Here is a 21913-nt window from a genome sequence, read left to right as displayed (position 1 = left end):
ACTGACAGTCTGATCCTTTAATATAAGCAGGGCAGAAAGTAGCGTGTTAAGAAGAATCCTTTGTAAACAGATCGATTTGACTATATACTAGAAATATAGAGAGGATATAATTTTTCTAGTGCATATCTTGTGTTTTGCATATTCATGTGTTCTAACAAACTGAAGCATACATTAACGAACATCTGCTCTGCCTGTGCTTACAGCAAAAAGACATATGCCAGCAAACACTGACCTGTCTACTGAGCCTGGCAAATTATCCTAATTGGCTAGTTATGTATTTCATTAGATTCCATTCAAACTGAAACTGGCAAAGGTAGCTCTATAATTACCTTCTGTTCTGTCACAAATGTAAGAAAAACATGTTTAAATGAAACACAAAGATGTAAAGGTTGAACAGTGTTTTATTGACACAAGTCACCAACACCTTAGTTTAAATACATATGGACTAAAAGAACTTGTCAGTGATAATTATTTTAAATATTGAAAGGAAACATTAACAACTTAGTATGTTGGTAAATTTAGCAACAACAGCTCATGGATTTAACCATAGCATAAACTGCATTGCAATAGATCTTCTGTAATAAATATTGACAAATTTTTGACATTTTGAGGTTGGACCGTTTGCAGGTTTATAATTGTTGACACAGGCCTGGAACAGAGGTATTTAAAACTTATTGAGCCTTTTATATAAAATGATTGTGTGGTAGATAACTTGCCTAATCAACAATATTTAAGACAGATGCCAGTATCGTGTTAACATGAATTCAGAAGTCCACTTCAACTGGGTGGTAACCAGTCAGTTTACATTATGAACACCACCACCTTGTAAGCCTTAAACAAGACAATGTTAAAAGTTATGTTTTTCTATCAGGCAAGGGCCATTCGCTGTGGTTTCTCAAGGTTGGCACGGAACTTATCAAGAAACCGGGATGCTAATTCATCATCCACTAGCCGCCCGTCACTGGACAACGTAACAGTTATCAGTTGTTGCGTGCGCAGCGTCTGGTCATCTTCATTTAGTTGCAACTCAGTCCTGGAAGTGCCAACGGCGAGGATGCAGGCCTGAGGAGGGTTGATCACGGCGCTGAAACCACTGATTCCGAACATGCCTAGGTTAGATATACTGTTCCCAGATGGCATGTAAGAGATGGGAAAATGAGGAAATGATATTTATGTTACTAGTCAGGAAAAAAGGATCAAAAACAAATAAGAACATAATGATGGTTCAAATTTTTTATTTTGTATTTTAATGAAATTAGTGAGCAGTCGAGATTAAGACAGCAACAGACTCCCACCATACTTTACACAGTTTAGTAAGTCTGACCAGAGGCCACTGAGCTGGCCTAAAGAGAGCTTTTGCTCTGAGGATAAAACAACATAAATAAAAGAGCAAACATCCATATATCCTCAGCAGAATAAAAAGAGAGCTAAATCTCTGCACAGATTCATTGTTCTTGTCTGACACAGAAACCTTATTAATGTGTAAATGACACCATTAATTCAAATGAGTTGAATAAAAAAAGCTCCAACTTTTTCTGCAAATGATAGTATAACTTGTCATCCAAGACCACATTCAGATTAAGACCACACAAAATTTAAAATATGTATAATATACTGACAGTCTGAAGCCAGAATAAAGCCATTGAAGCTAATTATGGCAGCTGCTAAGGAAAGTTATGATCTTGCTGATATGGAGAAGAAAATGAGGGACAGAGATGTTACTCATCAGAAATGGGAAATTTTTGGACTGTCTCAGTTACACTAAGTACTGCAGAGAAAAGATGAGATAGTAACAGTTTAAGACACATTACTCATTTTCACTATTGCTCAGGTTTACCTGAACGAGCCTCCCTGGTACTCCTCAGGCAGTAGTTTACCGTCTCGAGCTTTCTGGGCCAACACCTGTAAACATATTTCATTTCATGTCATGTAGACTTTGTTTCTTTAGACAGTGACAGGGCTCCTTTTTCAGCCTGGTTACATACCAGTCCAACCTTTACGACAGACTGCACCACTCCAAAGCTTAGAAAATAACGTGTGTTCTATAATTCAATTTGAAGCAGTTTATTAAGCTATCAAAGAAATAAACTGGTGCAGAGAGGATTTACCACAGCTGTGTTTTCAGTTAAAAGACATAAAAACACCCAGCTGTGACCTGGGTGCAAAGAACAAGGTGGCTTTCAGCTAACTGCTCATACTACTGATTAGCACAGTGATAATTTGTGTTTTGGTACATATATGTATCCTACTCTCACTACGACAAAGTTACGCATAACCTATGTCAAAAGACTACAGGGATTTTCTCAAAAATCATGTTCACGAAAATGACTGAATGCCCCCCAGCAAATGCTCATATTAATGGAAACAATCAGATTATTCACTGCTAAAATGAGAAAGGGGAATTGACAGCACTCAGAGGATGAGATGATATATCTGCTGAGAAAAACTAACATTTGTTCAGCCACAATATGTGAATCCCAGCTTTGTTTTGTGAAAGGCAGGATTTATGAAATTCATGCAGTGATGAAATCTAGGATTAAATAAAATAGATTAACATATAAATAGCCTCATGATCAATACTATACATTTGTATTGCATTAGGCGTTCTTCTGTTGCTAGATTATTACCAACTACTCAACAGAGCAGGGAGAAAGTTTTAACCCCCTTAGAGATTTCTTTTGTTTTTGTATTATTGTCACACCTAAATGTTATAGTTCAAACTAATTTTAATACCAGGTTAAATAAATACAAAAAGCTGTTTTCAACAGGAAAAAAAGGCTATTCCAACCACCTATGTAAAAATCAAATAGTCCTAAAGCTAGCTTACGTTTTAGCCACCCTTGGTGGCAACAACTGCCATCCAGTGTTTGTGATAACTAGCAATAAGCCTTTTACATCGCTGTACAGGACTTTTTAATTAAGCCACATTAAAGGACATTTGTTTGAACATAAACGATCTGTTTGACTTCATACCACAGCATCTCAGTTGGGTTTAAGCCCCATCCATGACTAAGGCTGTGTTCACACTGCAGCCAAATGTGACCCAAATCCAACTGTTTAATGGCAGTCAGAACAGCCCAATTCAGATCTTTTCACCTCCAAAAAAAATCCAAACTTCGCAACTTTCATATGTGCAGCTAAATCGGATACATATGCAATCGTTTTAAAAGCGTCGCAGCCTGAATGGTCATGTCGCATTTTATCCGACTTTCACGTCATCATCGTGTCTCCAACTACGTGTCCACACAGACCTCTCTACAGAAGTAGCAGTCACTGCTCCACTAAAGGTCATTGTAAATATGTTCCCTCTTTTTTCTTACCTTTATTTGTCTTGTTATGATTTGGTCATACTATTGTCGGCTCCCATTGCTCAACAACTTAATAACAGAGACGCCAACACCTTTTATTACTTCCGTAAACATTGTGCTGCTCTGTGACGTCTACATTCTCCTCCTGCGCATGCGGGGTGCTTTGAGGTCTGGAACCGTTCAGACTTAAGAGGTGGGTGCAGTGTGAACGTAACCTAAGGCACTTCAGGAGCTTCATTAATAGCCACGCTGCATAAATACAGGGCACTAAATCGCTTAGCGTCCCAGTGATGGATGGAGATTCATCTTAAAGATTTTCTGGTAGAGACCAGAATTCGTGGTTTTCTCCATTTGTGGAAAATTAGTTCTCACTGTGGTTTGCTTAAGTCCCTAGGCCCTAGACTAACAGATGTCAGGATCTTTCTTGTCTGTTAAACATCTTGAGATTGGGTAATAATGTGTTTCTTTTCGAGATCTTTTACCCTAACTCATGTTTTCAAACAGGTTCAAGAGAATTATTGATTCTAAAAGACTGATAATAATCGTGTGGCTAGTGAATTTGAACTCTGCTTTCCCTAAATAGGGTTAATCTTAGTTAAGTCGTGATTTGAGGAGGGCAATCATATTTTTAAAGATCCAGGGCAAATAAACAGCACTGTACACATGCTTCAGCTCACATGATGAAGCATGATAATATAAGACATTAAATAAACTGAGTTGTTGCCAACAGCAGCATAAAAACATTCTTCTTGGTACTGGTCTAATCTTTATCAGATCCAGACAGCAACCATTTAGTTGCATTTCGCAACCATTGCACCCTTGTAGACTAAGAGATCTCAGCACACCGGTGCCACCTAGTAAACATGGAGTTCACAGAAAGCAGAAGCTTTGCGTTCACTTGCTAGGCTTGTAAGAAACAGTAACACATCTGACATCCTAACAAAATACGGGTGGGCTTTAATCTGCAACAGCCTGCTCAGTACACAGCTTGTTCACAGCGATCTCAGTTCCTGCCTCTTCGAACAACTCTTTTTATAAATCAGTTTAATATGCCTGTGTGGCATCAAGATCAAGAAGAGATATGGTTTTATTTTAAGAACAGTTGTCTAATAGTACATAGTTTCAGTCAAATTGTTTAACTAGGAAAAAAAACCTATTAAGTATATGTGAAACTATTTAGTGTTTTTGTCAATTCTTAGGTGTTCGGTTGATGTGAATTGAAACAAATCTTTCGGTCTAATAACTGGTATGCAACATGAAAAATCTTTGACCCCACCAATGCAACTCAAGTGAATTTCGATGTTGTTCACCAATGTTAGTTAAATCAGCAATGTATGCATATTTCTGATTAAGCCCTATTAGTCACTAGTTCTTTTTAAAAAAACGACAGCTGGGGTGGGTGGTTTACCCCCCACCAACAGGACCACCACCCCCTCAAGAAAGATCACAACATGTAGTAAATTTATAAACATCTGTACGTATTCACGTGATTTTGCCCAGGAATGTGCATAAATTGCTGATTCAACTAACAATGGTGCACAAGAACCACTGGTCATTCTGAATGCCATCTACACACACTGTGACGTAACACAAAAAGTAACTTAAGAGCTTCTTGGGGTAAAGAGGAACATCCTAGGCTCAGAATCATTCATTTGATCAAAATTCACTTGAATTGCACTGGTGGGGCTCATTGTGAAATTACAGAGAAATAAAAGTGGCAGTTGACTGCATTGAACAAACTGAAGAGAGTCAAAAAGGGATTAAAAACATCACCTGATGCCAGCCTTAAAACGATGCAAGGTTTCCATTTCTTTGCCAACTCAGTGACTATGTTATTAGAAGCAGGACATTTTTCTCCTTCTATAATGTGGTGCAAAGCTATGTTTGATAGATTGTTGCAGGTGTTGAGATTATCCTGATACAAAACAACGTACAAATGTGAAACAAGACTACATCACAATATCTGGACTTAGTATTGCATGTTGACGCAGCTGGCAGCTTTGTTCATTGAGTGGGCCTAACAAAAGATCAGTTGACTAGTTTTAAAATGCTTTATTTAAAATCATCAATTGTCGGTTTTGTTAAACTTGTCAGTTTGTTAAACTGACAAATTAATCTAAGACACTAGCCACAGATGGAGAATAAGACCAAGGTTTTATTAGTGACAGATAATGATTGAAACCGTACATGAAAATTGGTAAATCATCCCCTTTGTAAATTCATGCATGTGGATGTTTAACAAGTTCTGAGCAAAATTGTGCATGTAAATGATTTTACCTAGCCGTTGAGGTGGACCTAGAAAAGACATTACTGATGTTCCTTTATACTCTCTGAGGCAAGTGACTGTTTGAACTTAGAACAAATCTATGGAAAAATCTCAACTACCCATAATCCAATCTTAGCAGTTGCATTATGATGTTTAACAGAAGGAAAGTATCAGTACATATTCACACAAGATTCACTTCCCCATACATTTGGCCAACACTCAACACCCTTATCTGTTTTCTGACTGCCTTAACAGCTTATGGTTGCAATGTTCTAGGATATATGGCTACAGAATCCCATCTGGGAAAATGTTTCTTGCTTTTTATTTGTCTCAACCATGTTTAATTCTTTCATACCTTAGCAGTGGCTGAGATCTCCTGCACTCCTTTGTTAGCAGCATCCCTGATGATTGGTGTGATGAGGCCTCTGTCAGTAGCAACAGCCACTGAGATATGGATTGAATCTAGTGGATGAGGTCCATCACCAGACCACGTCACATTTACTTCCGGCATATCCTGGGGAAAAATAATGCTTCAGTGAATTGTGTGAATGGGAAAACACATCTGATTGTCACATAGTTAGAGAACAATTAAATACACTAATAAAACACATTACACAAACATTATTCTTCTAGACTAGAGGCTTTCTTAAACAAGACAACATTGGACTCTGTAGACGAAGCTTAGGAATGTCTCCAGAAAAAAAAAAAATAGGTTTGAAGCTTCATCCTGCTTCCAAACTCCTCAAATTGCAATTTGTGGAGTTTGGAACTCAGATCTAATAGCACCTCTGGAGGGTTAGCCCAATCCACAAACCAGAATCAATTACTAAGATCAGAGCACCACACATTCCTTGTCATCCTCATATGCTATTTACCCCAGCTCTGATCAGACATTTATTTGGCAGTGGAACCAACCTAAAATTACACTGGACATCACAATGTTAGGACTGACTCGTACACTGAGTATGTCAAAGGATTTGAAAACATTAATTTACAAGTATGGTGGTGGATGCATGTACTTACTACCTTACTGGAAAATCTGTATGGAAAATTGGTACTGTTAGCAGACTACAGCAGCTTTATTGGGTCTGTTAAGCATTTATGTTTAACAAAGTCTGTTTACATTCCTGCTTCACAGCAACAGATCCATGCTAAATGTTAAATAAAGCGTGACGGCAGGAAAATAATGTGCATTTAGGTCAACTAGGGTGACATATTTTAGTCTTCCACAGCAGCATTTGAGTCATGTGGTAAACTGCAGGACCAGTCAAAGCCTAGTATCAAGAGTTAAGAGACCATCTAATTGTCCCTTGACATTTTTTTACTTCTTTTAAGGAAGAAATGTAACTGTATGTTCCACCATGCTCAGTTATCATAGCACATGCATCAGATTACCATATTTAATCAGGTGATTTGTCTTTGATACAAAGGCAACAAAGCTTTGCTTAAAGTAATTGCTCCGCTTTTATACTGCAAAGCCATCTCAACATGGAACAATTACTGAATGAATGCATCCATTTCAATCCCATTAACTTCCATACAATCTTTAAATCTAGTGATAATATATTTTAGATGAAGAAAGATAGTCAAATGTGTTTTAAGATAATTTTTCTAATTAAATTCATAGTTGAGAATTGCCTACAAGGTGGAGTAGGAAATCATTCGCACATGAAAATGCTTTATTAACCAATCCAGGAAACTGAAAAGTAGGCACTTGACGGTTGATAGTATCAAAAAATGCAACGGAATAAACATGAAAATAATTGCAGGTGTAAGAGGAGCACCTTCAGCTCTGTGTCTTGTCTTTGGAGCCTCTTTTTGCATATCTTCCAAATTCTTAGTTATGGATTTGGTCAGCTGGTCTCTCAATGCAATTGATCAAATTTTCTCGAGGAGAAGACAGGGTGAAGGAGAGCCCAACTTGTCCGGACTGGACGTTTATCTCCGGATACACAATGGACTCCTGGCAGAAGTGGAGGATTGTGTGTCTGTCAATAAAGTCAGTCGAGGATGTGGAAGATATGTATATAATTGGATGTTTGATATCAGGATTTCTGCTTTTTGGAGTCAGCGGTTACCTGGCATATCGAGAAATTCGGAGAGTGTCAGCAGCTGTTCTGGCCATTGTAAGGCTGCCTGGCATGTGTGATGGGATCTTCAGAGCGATCAGCACTCAGACTGAGATGTTACGTGAGCTGAATCGCAGACTGGATGTGATCCTTACAGAGGATCGCAGGTAGGTTGCGGTTCCTGGACTCAGGGGTGAAATGGGATAAATCTTGGAGAAAGTTGTTCGCTCGGATCTGGCAAAAGACCAGAAATTTGGCTGTTTGGATTCGCCTTTGAGAAGCACCAGCGAGACTCTCAAGGCTGACGGAAAATTAAGAGTCAGCCTAACCCAAATAATTATTGTTTTTCTGAATCTGGCTCCCCTGCACGGCCTTGATGGCTGGCTATCTTCAACTTCTCCTGGAAGTTATGTAAACATGACGCTCTGCTCCCTCTGCCCCCTCCCTTCCCTGAGGAGATCTGTGGACCTTCTCAGAACTTGGCCGGTGGATGAACATTCCAACGTACCATCAACATCGACAGTGCTTCATGGACTCACTTGCACACACACACATGCTCAAGATAAACATATGCACCCCTCACACCACCTTCACCGTTCCCAGCATGATGTTGTTTTGTAAACTTGTTGCTTCTTTGTGCTGAGGTTTTTTGCAATCTCAAACTGTATCCTGCTAAGGATAAAGTGTGAAATATGATTTTTTCCCTCTACTTACCTAATGTGGTCTCTTTTCTCATCTAACAGCGCCTGTGAGTGGGCAGCAAAGCCTCGGTGACCCGTTCCCCCCTTTGTCTTGTGTCATGATGTATGTTTGGATGGGTTGTACTGGAATTCTAATTTCCCCTCGGGGATCAATAAAGTATCTTTGAATTGAATTGAATTGAATAACAGGAAGTGAAAAGACTATGTGGAATACTCACTCTAAGTGTAACAGCAGCTGCCTTGATAATGAAATCATTAACAGACACTTTAATCTGATCTGAAAAGACAAAGAAAAAACAACCTGTAAGCATAATTCAAGCTCTCATAATATTAAACACATACTATAAAATTTGCCAGTGTTGGGAGGTTAGACGTGACAAAATAATGCAGAAGAGATGCAAAATATTACAAAACACAAAGGAGCTTACAAGTAACTTTCTGAAGAACAGGAATAAAATTAGATCAGCAAATTCAATCCTATTAGAGAGTTCAAGAGTATCTGAGTCAACATCTCTCTTTATAAGACTGAAGCGATACAACTTGTGTGTGTGTGAGAGAGTCAGACAGGTTTGGACTGGCAACTGCATGTCAACTCTTACTGGTTTCCAAAAGTGCAGCACCAGACAGTTATGAATGCTGTGAGCAGGATGATTAATGGGCTAACCGTGAAATCACACTGCTCCTGAACAATAAGGGGCCACAAAAACAACCGGGGCCAGAGAATCCCTCACTACACACACAGCCCTGCTAATATGTCTGGAATGATCGTCCCATTTCCTCCACCATACAGACGGCACCCAGGAAGATTTACTGTTTGACACTGAGGCAAACAGTAAATCTGAGAGTTAAGCTAAATGATACCAATTACGTAATAGGTGTTTAAAAAAAAAAACTAGAAAAAAAAAAAACATTTTTGCTTTTTCAACATTAAGGTCAAACAGTAATAAGTTGACTTAAAAGGTCAGATCCCAAGCTGAACTGAGGTAGTTGTGACAATGCAAAAATGAAGTTCCTTTTTTGTGGCATGGTGTTGGCTTTCCTTCAATTTCAACATCCACATCCTGATTTCTGTTTCACAAGAAGAAACAGCTTGTGAAATAACTGTTGGCAAGTGTGGTTGTGTTTGAGAAAATAAAATACTTGTTTGGAAAATTGTGAGAAGTATTTTCACTAAGCCTTCAAGCTGGGACAGACAAACTCCTTGTGAAATTGATAAATACTGAACAAATTTTTTTGATAGGACTCTTCACTCAGACATATATATTCTCTTGTTTAGTGACTGTTATTTGTTGCACAGAGCACAACAGCTCAGAAGAATACACTAATTACAAAGAATGTCTTGATCCAATCCCAAGTCATCAGGTTGGAGTGCTGATCAAGCCATTTTAAAAAGTTCAGTACCAAGAGTTCCCGCCCAACTCCACTCCTGGTGCTCCACTGTGTAAATGTTAAAAATCACAGCCTGTTTTAGTTTCATGGTTTGAAAAACATTATCATAGGCTGTGCATGTTATTGTGTAGGTTAAACAAATGTGGGTCACCACATCAATACAACCGGTTTTTAAACCTTACTATCACATTCATACGGCCTGGTGTGTGATTTGCTCCAAGAAAAGTGCCAGCCACCATTGAAGAAATGACTCAGTGCAGCTAAAACACCACTCATTAGGTTTGTGACTCTGAAGGCAAGCCACTGCAAGAGGAACACATTGTGCAGGTTTTGTCTGCATGTACATTGACTACACTGAAATATAATACAAAGGTAATTTGACTTATCTATGAATCATATGATAGAAACGAAACATGATAGCGCTAGCCTCGAATTTGAGTAAAGTGCAGTGCAAGAAACCTTGCAAGACAGAGTAAGATTTACATTTTGAAGACTGTGGCTGTGCATGTTGAGTCTGATGTAGTTGTAAGAACATAAGGCTGATCTGCAAAATCTTCTGTTGGGACGATAGATCTATCACCGTTGAGAAAAATAAATACGGGAATGGAGTTGGTTGTAACAGTATTAACTGGGAGTGGTTGGGATATCTGTACCAATAACTAAGCCGTTTTTTTAGGGACCTTTTGATCATGATTGTTTAAGATACTGAGCAGAACCATTTAAAAATTGGAATAGACCTACTACAATCCCCTAAAATCACGACAAGAAAAACGCATAGCTTTTTATCCATCCATATTTTTTGCCTCTGCTTATCCAAGTTTAGGTCATGAGAGGGCCTTCCAGACATCCCTTTCCTCAGCAACATTCTCCAACTCATTTCTGGGTATCAAAAAGGTTTCCCAGACCACGAGGAATATGTAGTTCACTCAGCGCATTCTGGGTCTTCCCCAGGGTCTGCTCCCAGTGGGACGAGCACAGAAAACCTACCAAGGTAGGTGTGCATTAAGCATCCTGATAAGACCCAGAATACAGCAAGTGGCGTTTAACAGCCTTCAAAATGTCCAGAGCCTTCACCATCTCAGGGCAAATCTTGGTAGTGCAGGATTTCATGTCCCAAACTTTCGCCAGAGAAAAACCATCTTAGACGTCAAGTTGAAAATCTTCTAACAATGCAGTAGGTCTGATGATAAAATAAATTTTTTTTATATTGAATTTTAGTTCCCAACTTGGTTATTTGCATTCTGAAATGGATCACCTTCCTTCAAGTTGGTATTTATTAATGAATGTCTCATATTTACTTTATAACCCAACTCATAACTCACAATGCAACAATGATAATTTTATTAATCAGGAAGATTAGGGAGAGAATGAAGGGGATTCCTGTTAAGAATCGCAACACCCCAGATTTTTATCACTTTCATCACCATCTGAACATCTGGGTACATGTTGGTTACAGATACCAATAAATGTGTCAGTTACTCAATATGAACTTGAATCTGAAGTCTCCCAGGTATTTTTAAAGTAAAGTAGAGCATTCAGAAGTTCACTTCATTTATCATGAATAACACAAATGTTTTTTTTGGCTTAGAGATGTGTGTTGTTTGGAAACCAGATGAACATAACAATGTTTGATAGCAAGAAATTCTCTGAATGCATGAATGAGGACTCATGGGAAAACCCTGAAATTCTCATCTTCATGGAAATGAAACCATTAAGAATTTACTGTGAGACATCCCTTCAGGGATGGAAACGTGTTTATGAAAAATGCTCACTTTAAGTTATGGGTTTTTACCTTTGGCGAGGTCTTTGCGGAGCTTCATGACAGCAGCCATGTCACAGTCTATGGAAGCATATGCATGTGGGATTGTAGTCTTCGACTCGGTCAGTCTTTGAGCAATCACTCGACGGATAGTTGTGGCAGGGATCTCAGTGAAATTGCCCTTAAAAAAATGATGAGTTGAAAGAAATGGATGAAGAAATGAATGAGGAGAGAAGGACATATTTCAGAAAGGAAAATGGAAAAGGTCAAAATAAGTATTAATTCTTTGGAAAAAACAAACAAATAAAAACTCATAAATCTACTGATTGGATTTTGTACCCGTGAATATAATTCCAATTTAAAGTCATTATATGTTTTTGGTTATTTATTAAACCAGTCAGAAGACAGAGGCACTCACTGGTGCTCCTGGTTTTCCAGGGACAGATACGGGAGGGATGTTGGGTCTGCTGCCTGGGGGGGGAATGGGGTCTGCTGGGGTAGGAACTGGGGCTGCTGTCGTCATGGCAGCCGGTGCTGCTTCTGAGGCTGGTAACTTCTTTAAAAGGTTCAATGCATCTCTAGGAAAATAGAAAACAATCAAATGAAATACATCTGAGAAATATACACATAAAGGTACAGCAAGTTAAACCATTTATGTAAAGAAATCTTCAATGTGTAAATGGGTAAGAAAACAAAAGTGTAAAAAATGAACCTGGTCAATTAACTCTACCCATAAATTCAACTACCATGCAAAAATGAAGACACTTGAGAACTACTAGGAAATATAACTACATGAAATTATGAAAACACTTAAACTACATAGATAGAAATAATGAAAAAAAGTCTAAAACCAGCACGCAAAATCCCCCCCCAAAAAAATTCTTAATTCTGCTAATTTCTTGCACTTCTGTGACTTAGAGCTGGTTATAAACAACAAAGGAAACCAAAAGCACAAATAAAACCTACAATATTTTATGCACCTGATAACCAAATTTATTATTAACATTTAGAAGGAAGCTAAACTTAACCTGAGGAATGGAGTGAAATACATTTTACAGTTTAGAAACGATGTTTAACATCAGATCTTTACATTGTTCCACCCGCGTGGCTTGAAGAAACTTATATCTGCATTTGTTGAGATCAGGCTTACAGAAAGGTAACTTTAGGCTGTCCTTGCGTGAATGGGTGTCAAGAGAATTATGTCATGCTCATAACCACAATTAACAAGGTGGTAGGATCAGGTGTCAGCTGCACAGAGAGACTGCCTCATTCAGTACCTTGGTATCATTACCCTTCCTAGACGCTTAACTAAAGACTTAATTAATAAGCCATAGTAAAGTACAGTAACCTAATTATTTTTGACACCCAAGTTAAAATAATATGGTGAAGAGAATTTTCAGCTGACCCGTCGCACAGTTTTAAGTGTAAAATGCCTTTTGCTTCATATTATTCTTTAAACTAAAATGACAAACACTGATTTGCTTCACTGTAACCATTTTATTAAAAAGCAAATAAAACAAAACTGAGTTTTTAAAAAGGCAGAAGCTACAGAACACAGAGACATGACAGAAGCAGAATTTACAAAGATAAAGATGAAAATTATGTCATACCGGGGAATCTGCCTAAGAGCTATCCCTTTATCTATTAATTTTGGTCTGAGTTGCAAACGAACTGGGCAGGGCAAGAATCAGGTGCCTTAAGCTCCCTGGTTCCAGTTCACCGCACTGTGATCTGCCTACCCATATGTAGGCAGCCTTTTGTTTGGACCAGCTGCTCCTGGCGTTACCATGCTGTTGGGACTGCCCGGAGCTCACATCTCATTTTTGCTCATCATTCTTTGAACTGCCTTTTTTAAGCGCCTCCAAGCTCCTCCCTTTCCGTTACAGATTTATTTGTGGAGTCAACTTAGAAATGCCCTAGCTAAACTGTCAGGTCCAACACTGAATATTTGACTGCATGACAGCTATACTATCAACTATAACATATCAAATAAATAAAATCAGAAAATTTTCTTAAATAAAATCAGTGCAGCTTGATAATGGCACCTCTGATCTCTTTTGTACAGAAGGTTCAGTCGCACCCCTACTGACAGTCAAGGCAAAAGAACTTCTGAAAGAGTAAGAGGAGGTGACTTGGCTATTAAAAAGGCAACAAGGCATCTCTCACATGCAAAAAAATTGGTTTTGATTTTATTTTATTTTATCCAGCACTCTGCCTTTACTTAGATTTAAATAAATCTTTTTGCTTGCCTTGTGTTTTACATGTTTTATTTGCTTGACAAGTTCAAATTAAGGACTGTAAAATTCTAACTACATATCATTTATTTCATTTAACCTTTAGAGGAGTCTGGAACAGGGTTGCACAATACATTACAAATTTGTCTTTATCATAGTGTCACTATACACATTATGCTTTTTGCAAAGAACCGCCATGTCTGTAATAAACTTTACCTGGGGTCCAACAGTAACTAAAAAAAGAAACAACTCTTTTTTTTTATTTAATTTGTCCATGTTTCCATGGTCACCATGGATCTTAGAGACTGGGTCTCTATGGCAACAGAGGTTCTGTAATGAGATTCCCCAGCAGGCTGTTTCGAGAGCAGCAAGAGCATTCAGTTAGGTCTCAAGTGACAGCAGGTAGCCATTAGTGTGTGTGTGTGTGTGTGTTTACAGCCTAGTCCTTAGTAAATTCAATCCAGAACTGGACTTAAACAGTAAAGACCTTTTTAGCTTCTCACACATGTAGGGCTGCAACTAACGTAAATCTGGTGACTATTTTTCCGATTGGTCGATTAATAATTGGTTAATAGGAGATTTTTTTTTTTTTTTTCAGGATTTGCACCAGGTAAAGCTAAAACTATGCCACTTGAGGAGTTCTGGATAGAGAATATTTACAGAGAAAGAATATTTTTCATCTCAAATGCAAAATGTACATATTTTTTGTGCAATTTAGAGTCTGTATACTCCAGTTAATGATTATTTAGTTATTAAATTAGTTGACAATAATTTCAATAATTGATTAATCATGATTAATCAGATTATATGTTTCAGCCCTACACATGTTTTTGCTGTTTACAAGATTCCGATTTTACTGAACAGCGGTAGGAATTGATAACAAGACTATACAAACATCTTTAGAGAGATCTTTACTCCGCTGGTCATGGGAGTCTAGTCCTGTGACCCTTCGCTGCCCAAATAAAGCAACAAATCAGTTAGTGTTACTTACAGCATGTGATCATTTAATTTGTGGTTGGTCATAATAGAAACTGCCAAGATAAAGTGTAATAAGTACCAGGACAAATTTCACAAAACATGTGTTGGCAGATGCAGCATCACTAGAAGAACTGCATCAGTGTTGAAAACATTCCATTAGTTGTGAGATAACATGTGACAGACGTATTTAAACAGCTACTACCTATATATTTATTTTACATAATGCAAGAAATGCTATAGCATTATACAACATTGCTGTCAAAGTCTGCCTTCGACCCGGTAGGACCTTGTACATCAACCATCTTAGATCTCATTGGGTGAAACAGAACAAAGTTTACATGCAGTAAGCCTAAATGTGAAACCATTTAATCACTCACTCTTTAGTGATCAGTCCCCTTGGCCCTGTGGGTGTGGCCAACTTTGGGTCAATGCCATGGGTGCCTAAAATGTGTCTCGCTGCTGGACTCAAACGTAACCTGCTCATGGAAGAAAGTGTTAAGAATGGTGTTAAGATTTAGCTTTAAAGATGGATATATGTTAATAACATACAGAAAAGTAAGTATATTCAAAAGTAAGGATTAAGCTTTATATAACCAATCTTTAGATGCATGTAGACACAGTACTGGGAGTACACAACTGAAGTACAGAAACGGTAGACAATTTCTTTTCAGTTTCAGTGTGGATTTAGGATTTTTTTTAAACTGACTATGCACTCTGTAAAAGGTGGAGAAGGACATTTTACCCCACCCACATACCAGCTCACTCTCAGTTTCCATTCTAGTCAGCATGAGTATCCTGAGTGAAGTTAAACATGACCTATTTAGCTTTAAAACAAAAATGTTTTGCTACACTGTAATCTTTTTAAATCATGCCCGCCTTGCACTACAGTCAGTCACTGACTAGCTGGTGTAAAAGTAAAAGAAATCCCAATTTGCAATTACCCTTAGCAATGCAACTTTTAGCATGACATAAACAGTTTGTGAGGTATCAGTGATTTCAGAGTAAAAAACAATATTAAATGCATAAACAAGAATCTTACGACACATTTGATGAAAAAAACCTGTTAAAACCAAAACCTGGTCTGTGGCCTGAAACTGAAGTTCTCCTTTTAAAATTATATCACAGCCACTGCCACCTAGAGGCGGTCACCTCAACTTACAAGCAACTATTTATTACTGAGTTTTAATTGAACATTTAATAATTCCTGCCTCAAGTGGAGGAGTTTAATTATCTTGGGGTCTTGTTCACGAGCGAGGGAAGAATGGAGCGGGAGATCGACAGATGGATCGGTGCGGCTGCCGCAGTAATTGGGGCACTGTGCCGGTCCGTTGTGGTGAAGAAAGAGCTGAGCCGAAAAGCGAAGCTCTCCATTTACCAGTAGGTCTACGTTCCTACCCTCACCTATGGCCATGAAGTTTGGGTCATGACCGAAAGAACGAGATCCCGGATACAAGCGGCTGAAATGAGCTTCCTCTGTAGGGTGGCCGGGCACTCCCTTAGAGATAGGGTGAGGAGCTCGACCATCCGGGAGGGGCTCGGAGTAGAGCCGCTGCTCCTCCACATCGAGAGGAGCCAGTTGAGGTGGCTCGGGCATCTATACCGGATGCCTCCTGGACACCTTCCTTGGGAGGTGTTCCAGGCACGTCCCACCGGGAGGACGGGAGGAGGCCCAGGGGACGGCCCAGGACACGCTGGAGGGACTATGTCTCTCGGCTGGCCTGGGAACGCCTTGGGCTCCCCCTGGAGGAACTGGAGGAGGTGTCTGGAGAGAGGGACGTCTGGGCATCTCTGTTGAGTCTGCTGCCCCGGCGAATTAATTAATAGAATTAGAATAATTGTAATTCAAACCACAATATTTAAACTTGCTAATGCCCACACCAGACAGGTTCGATTTGAACAGCTCAAAATACAAAAAAGTGACACTTACAGCCCTGATGTTATTGGTTTTGGCAAAGGGCTTGGAGATGGAGAAGCAGGGGTCATCGTTGAGGCACTGCCAGTATCTGTGGCAGATGGAGAGGGAGCATCTGGAGGGGGGATCTCAACCTGCTTCCAGTCCTGCCCTTCTTCCACCATGAGGGCAATGAGAGTACCAAGGCGCACATTGCGACTACCCTCTTCCATCTGCAAAGAGGGCAAGCAAAGCACTTGGATAATTACATGGAAACAGATTCTATCACTTCACAAATGCATCCGTGAAGGGCAGAATAACGGTGAAGTACTCTTGTACGATCTTGTGGAAAATTACACAAACTAAATTAAGGCAAGCCGATTTTGAGCTCTAAAGTCAGTTACTGCCCATTGTCACTGACAAAACGGTTTGCTAGCCATTAATGAGGAACCTCTTTCATCCTCTAATTACTTTCATATATTAACTGTATAATGCTAGTGAGAAACCTCACTTCATTGCAATAGAATTCTTCAATGCTGTGTGTTGCTATGCTGTTAGCCATCGATTATCTTGTTACACAATAATCCCAATCCAATACAAGCATTTTGTTGGGCTCCCAAAGCTATGCAGGGTGTTGTTTCCCAAAAATAGATGCAAATTTAAAGCTTTTTTTTTATTTATCAAACTGTAATTTACCAAAATTAGGTTTATTGATAAAGCTTTAATAAAAATACATGAACAGATCCAATGTGTGATTATTAACCTGTGTATTTCTACTCCAATTTCTTACATTTTTCTCCAGCATAAATAGTAGGCGTTATCCCTGCAAACAGCTTTTTGGACGTATATGCATGTGTGTTATATGTATATAAAGACCACCTGTCTCGAGAAGCAGGAGGTGATAGATGAGGGTGTGTATAAGGGCCTCTTTGAGAAACACGGTGTTCTGTACATTTCCACAGAGATCAATCAAGGAGGTCTCAGAAGAATAAAAGCACAAGAATAAAGAGTTTCCCAAAATAGCTGTTTAAGACAACCAACTCTCCTATATGCAAAGTTTTATTACATTGCCATGTAGATATTTTTGTACAACCATCAACCTAATGAACAATCATGAACCAATAAATTACTATTGATAAACCTGATTGATAAAAAAAAAATAAACATGAAACAAAGGACTGGTAGATTGTCTAGAAGCTTTGAATAGTCATTCCAACATGCGATTTTGACAGGTTGAAAAAGAAATCTTTGTCGTTACATCTTATGTTTCTTGCCACCTGACTAATCCACTGCTGCCAAAAGTCAGGTATCATCTTGTTCTAATCATTGACTTTAGGCTTTGTGTACCCCACGCTAAAAATAATCCCCAAATGTTTCCAACATTTTTTCCTCATTAAGAATAAATAAAAGATATAAATAGATTATTTTACCATTTGCATTATAATGGATTAGATCATGTTAGCAAATATCTATTTTTTAAACTAAATAGGCTATCTTTATTGGAAAAATAGTTTTCAAAAGTATTTAAGATAATTAATAATATATAATTTTGGCTAGAGATGTCCACCCAAGTTGTTACATTTTAAAGAATTATACTTTCATCAAAAAACATATCTCCAAGTCTTCCTTAAATAGATAGTTGTATATTTTGATTAAAACATTAATGAAACAGATTTGAAAGTGTTGGTTAACCGGCAGACCTTCCAACAAATACTAAATAATTCATGAATTAATGACTTATCCAGAAGACTATCAAAAGTACTCTATGTGTGCAACTCATCATCTAAAGCAGACACAAATAATTTGTAAATTTCAGATAAACATTTTTTTTACTTGTGCAACACGTAAGATCAAAGTAGGGGGTAGATTGCATACAGGATATACATTTTCCTGCATAGCCAGATGTCTATACTGCAGCACTGGTACTGAACACTGCAATCATTTGCTTACAGACGTCACGCAAACGTATGTTTCTCTCACATCACAGTCAGGCTTCTGAGGACCTTCTTAAAGGTCTCATGAATGACATTAAACTTTTAGTAGTCTAATAAGGATGTTTAACAAACTTAATGTTACCAAAGTATTGTGATACAGAAACACAAGACCACTAGGACCCATACTACCTGAGTAACAGCAGGTTTATTTTGGACAAGTCATTCATTTGACTTGTTACAGGAACGCCTGCAAAATCTCCCCATTTCCCAAATAACTGTGTCAGGTTTCTCGGGTAATACATGTACAATTGGGATGTCTGATTAGGTTCCATACAATTACACTTGGTGGCAGGTTCACAGAAAAACTCTTAAGCCTTTGAACACTTTTTCAGCTTTTTTTTCTAAGAGGAGAACGGATTTGAACTAGACGTGCACATGAATCCCAGCGGGAGTCATGAGGGACTGTGTTTAGCAAGTGAGAAACCATCTAACTGATCAACAGAGCACGACAGAAACAGGACTGTGGCTCCCTTCTTCTTAGTAGTGATGCCGTCCAATTTCTTCTGGAACTTTTCAAAATAAAGTGCATTAACCTTCTTCCGGCACAGCCAGGAAACGGGATAACTGCGGACTTCCTGTGACGCCACTACCCAAATAAAAGCACAGCTGTTGCTACATCCGCTCTCTTCCACACGGCCTTCGAAAGGGACCGGATAGGGGAGACAAGCGCGCTAATGTCTTTTGCTGGCAAAAAGACAAACTCTTCAAACTGGATCCAAGAGTGTCATAAGATCACGCGATCATATGCAAAAGTTAAGTATGAGTGAAGCACAGTTTGTGTACCTGGTGATTTCATTCATAAAGAGGGCAAATTAAGGTATAAGCATTGCTTACTTTCTCTCCGAGGTTTGCCGAAACTGTGTTGCAGAGAGATCCACAGTAGAGAAGCTGTTTCTACAAGCCGAGTCTGAAGGAAGGACAACAGCCTGCATCATCGTGTTTACGGTAATGAACAGCTGGTTGACGGACAGAACTTCTTCAAGCTTCGCCCCTTGGACAACATTTCCTCACCGTGGTTCATGAGGTTAGGTGTTTTGGGCAGACAGATTTAGAATGAAATGATCTAAACGTTTTTCATTTTATGAAGTTTTGTTTGTGTGAAACTCGGCTACCTTAGTGCTAGCAGGCTATCTGCAGCACACGTGCCCTGTTTGTGTTCTTTGTATGTTTTTAAAGTTAAGACAAACTTTATTTGAAAGGTGATTTTAAACAGAACATTGATCATAACGCGCCGTCCGCGCTTATGCATTTTAACCCTTTTATTAACCGAGGTATTTTAAAGGTATGTGTTTGATTCTGGTGCTAAGCTATCTGCTTCTTTGTTAGCTTAACTGCTAACTGGTAAGAACACGTGCTTGCTGCTACAGAGTATTTAACAGAAAGGTTGTTAGTTTTCAAGCTAGTGAATAATAGTCCCTAAACATCATTTACTAGATTTGATAACTAAGTAAACACCATTAAGCCCCATTTCTCCAGAAAGATTTGTCTCTTTTCCAAAATACTCCCTTAATAATATTTCTTCAAATATTATTTTAATAAATAAAGGCAGCTAATTAGACACAGTTGAGAATTAGTCATCCAGAAGGTTGGTTTTATTCAGCAGATCATTATTTAAAACATTATTTTTTTTAAAACTTATTTTATCTGATCTTGCATTGTGAATGGTTGTCTAAACGTTTGCTGATTATTGCCTAAGTTGGTTCCAAGACTAACTTAACTCCGTTTCCAGATTCTTCAAGATAATCCTTGGTTCTCAAACATAAACATTGCATGGTAATGTTGCATTACTCTTTTGGTCATGATTCTCAATCATCTTTAATCAACTTGTTTATATTGTACATAGCCTATTAGTCTTCGTTATTCTTTCATTCTGCTTGGTAGTTTAGTTGGATTGTTCTAGGATAGTAAAGAGTTTGTTGATTGAAATATGTTTGACTTTGAGTTGACTTATTTTTGTTAATAAATTCTTGTATTTTAAGAAATTGTGTGAATTCATTCCATGTGTGTGCAGAGTTTTGCTGTTCAATGATGTCAGAGCTCGTCTCACACCTTTTTATTTTGTCCTATTACCATCACCTTACTGGGCTGGTATTCACAGGACAACCCTTAACAGGCCGAAATATTATTTGATAAAATATTAAAATATTAATATTAAATAATATTCTCAGATTAATAATCACAACAGTTCATTAAGTACATGTGCAGGTATGATTTTAATAGCCTAAGCCACGTCTTCAATCCACTAACTGATAACACCAGAGGCTGATTTTCAGTTTCAAGACATTTTATCAGTTTAGAGTGAAGCAGAAGACGGTCACTCATCGGTTTTCACAGCTTCAATACAAGCACTAATAAGCATTATTTGATAGTGTGAGAATAATCTGTTACCTTTTCTCTGGGTGGGATGTGTTAAGAAATTTTTCTTACATGTTCTCTAACAGCCAACTATAACACTGCGTGACCCTCATAAAAAATCCTTTGTGACTGATTTCTGTGTCTACTGCAGCCTGTCAAGAAATTTGGCCAAAGGCAAGTAATTATGCTAGCCTTTAAATTAGAAATCTACTGAGAGCCACGTCGACACCGCTACAGGCGAATGTGCTCTGATCCAAAACAGGACTGTGCAAACACTCCAAAATCTGTATATTGCTGCCCAGATCTGCCGTTATTAACTTTAATATCACCCACACACTGTCTCACAGCAAGTAAAAGAGAGCTTGGGGCTCATCTAACACCAACCATCTTTCTTTGCCAGCTAAAGCACCAACCCCCAATTCTTGGGTGGTTGCTATGGAAACTATCTTATCCCCACTGTGGCTAAGACATGGAGGAAGGAGAATGGAAGCCAGTGATGTGAAAGACATCAAGACGTAGCCTAATGATTTATATTTGAGAAATGATTGTAAAGTGACATATACAATGAAAGAGCACTAATAATTTTTGATATGCTTTTCTGGTGAAGACTGGCTGTACAACATTTAATTGAACCCAATTCGTTTAAGATAGCATCACTAGGATGGAAAAAAAAAAAAAGTCAGATTAAACAAAGCGCTCCAGCAGCATGGAACCGTGATGTTTACTTTAGGCATTTAACCATTAAGCATTTTAATTTCTGCGTAGGGAGACAAACAAGTGGTGGAGTCACGCTGAATGACAACCGATTGCTCCATCTCTGGCAGCTTATTACAAATTAAAACAACAAATAAACACACTGGGGGGATGGAGACAAACATTTGTCAGTGAATTCAGCGTGTCAATTGCTTTTGCTGTCTCTGTTTAGGAAAAGCAGACAAAACAAGTGTAGCCAATTAGCACATCCAATGA

General features: G+C 38.4%; 1 protein-coding gene across 1 annotated transcript in view; it reads right to left on the bottom strand.

Annotated features, from left to right (window-relative positions):
• Positions 1 to 383: 383 nt before the first annotated feature.
• pdhx (pyruvate dehydrogenase complex component X) overlaps positions 384 to 21913 on the bottom strand; it is a 30864-nt gene continuing 9334 nt past the window's right edge. Inside the window, exons 4-11 of the mRNA XM_047346382.1 lie at positions 16632 to 16828; positions 15082 to 15180; positions 11911 to 12070; positions 11526 to 11673; positions 8563 to 8621; positions 5930 to 6088; positions 1838 to 1902; positions 384 to 1123 (exon numbers count right to left, since the gene is read on the bottom strand). Coding sequence (XP_047202338.1) covers positions 868 to 1123; positions 1838 to 1902; positions 5930 to 6088; positions 8563 to 8621; positions 11526 to 11673; positions 11911 to 12070; positions 15082 to 15180; positions 16632 to 16828 — 1143 coding nt within the window. The 3' untranslated portion in view covers positions 384 to 867. The remainder of the gene's footprint in view (positions 1124 to 1837; positions 1903 to 5929; positions 6089 to 8562; positions 8622 to 11525; positions 11674 to 11910; positions 12071 to 15081; positions 15181 to 16631; positions 16829 to 21913) is intronic.

The sequence above is a fragment of the Girardinichthys multiradiatus genome, chromosome 2, assembly GCF_021462225.1.
Source record: "Girardinichthys multiradiatus isolate DD_20200921_A chromosome 2, DD_fGirMul_XY1, whole genome shotgun sequence".
NCBI lineage: Eukaryota > Metazoa > Chordata > Actinopteri > Cyprinodontiformes > Goodeidae > Girardinichthys > Girardinichthys multiradiatus.
This window is presented reverse-complemented; position numbering and strand designations above follow the sequence as displayed.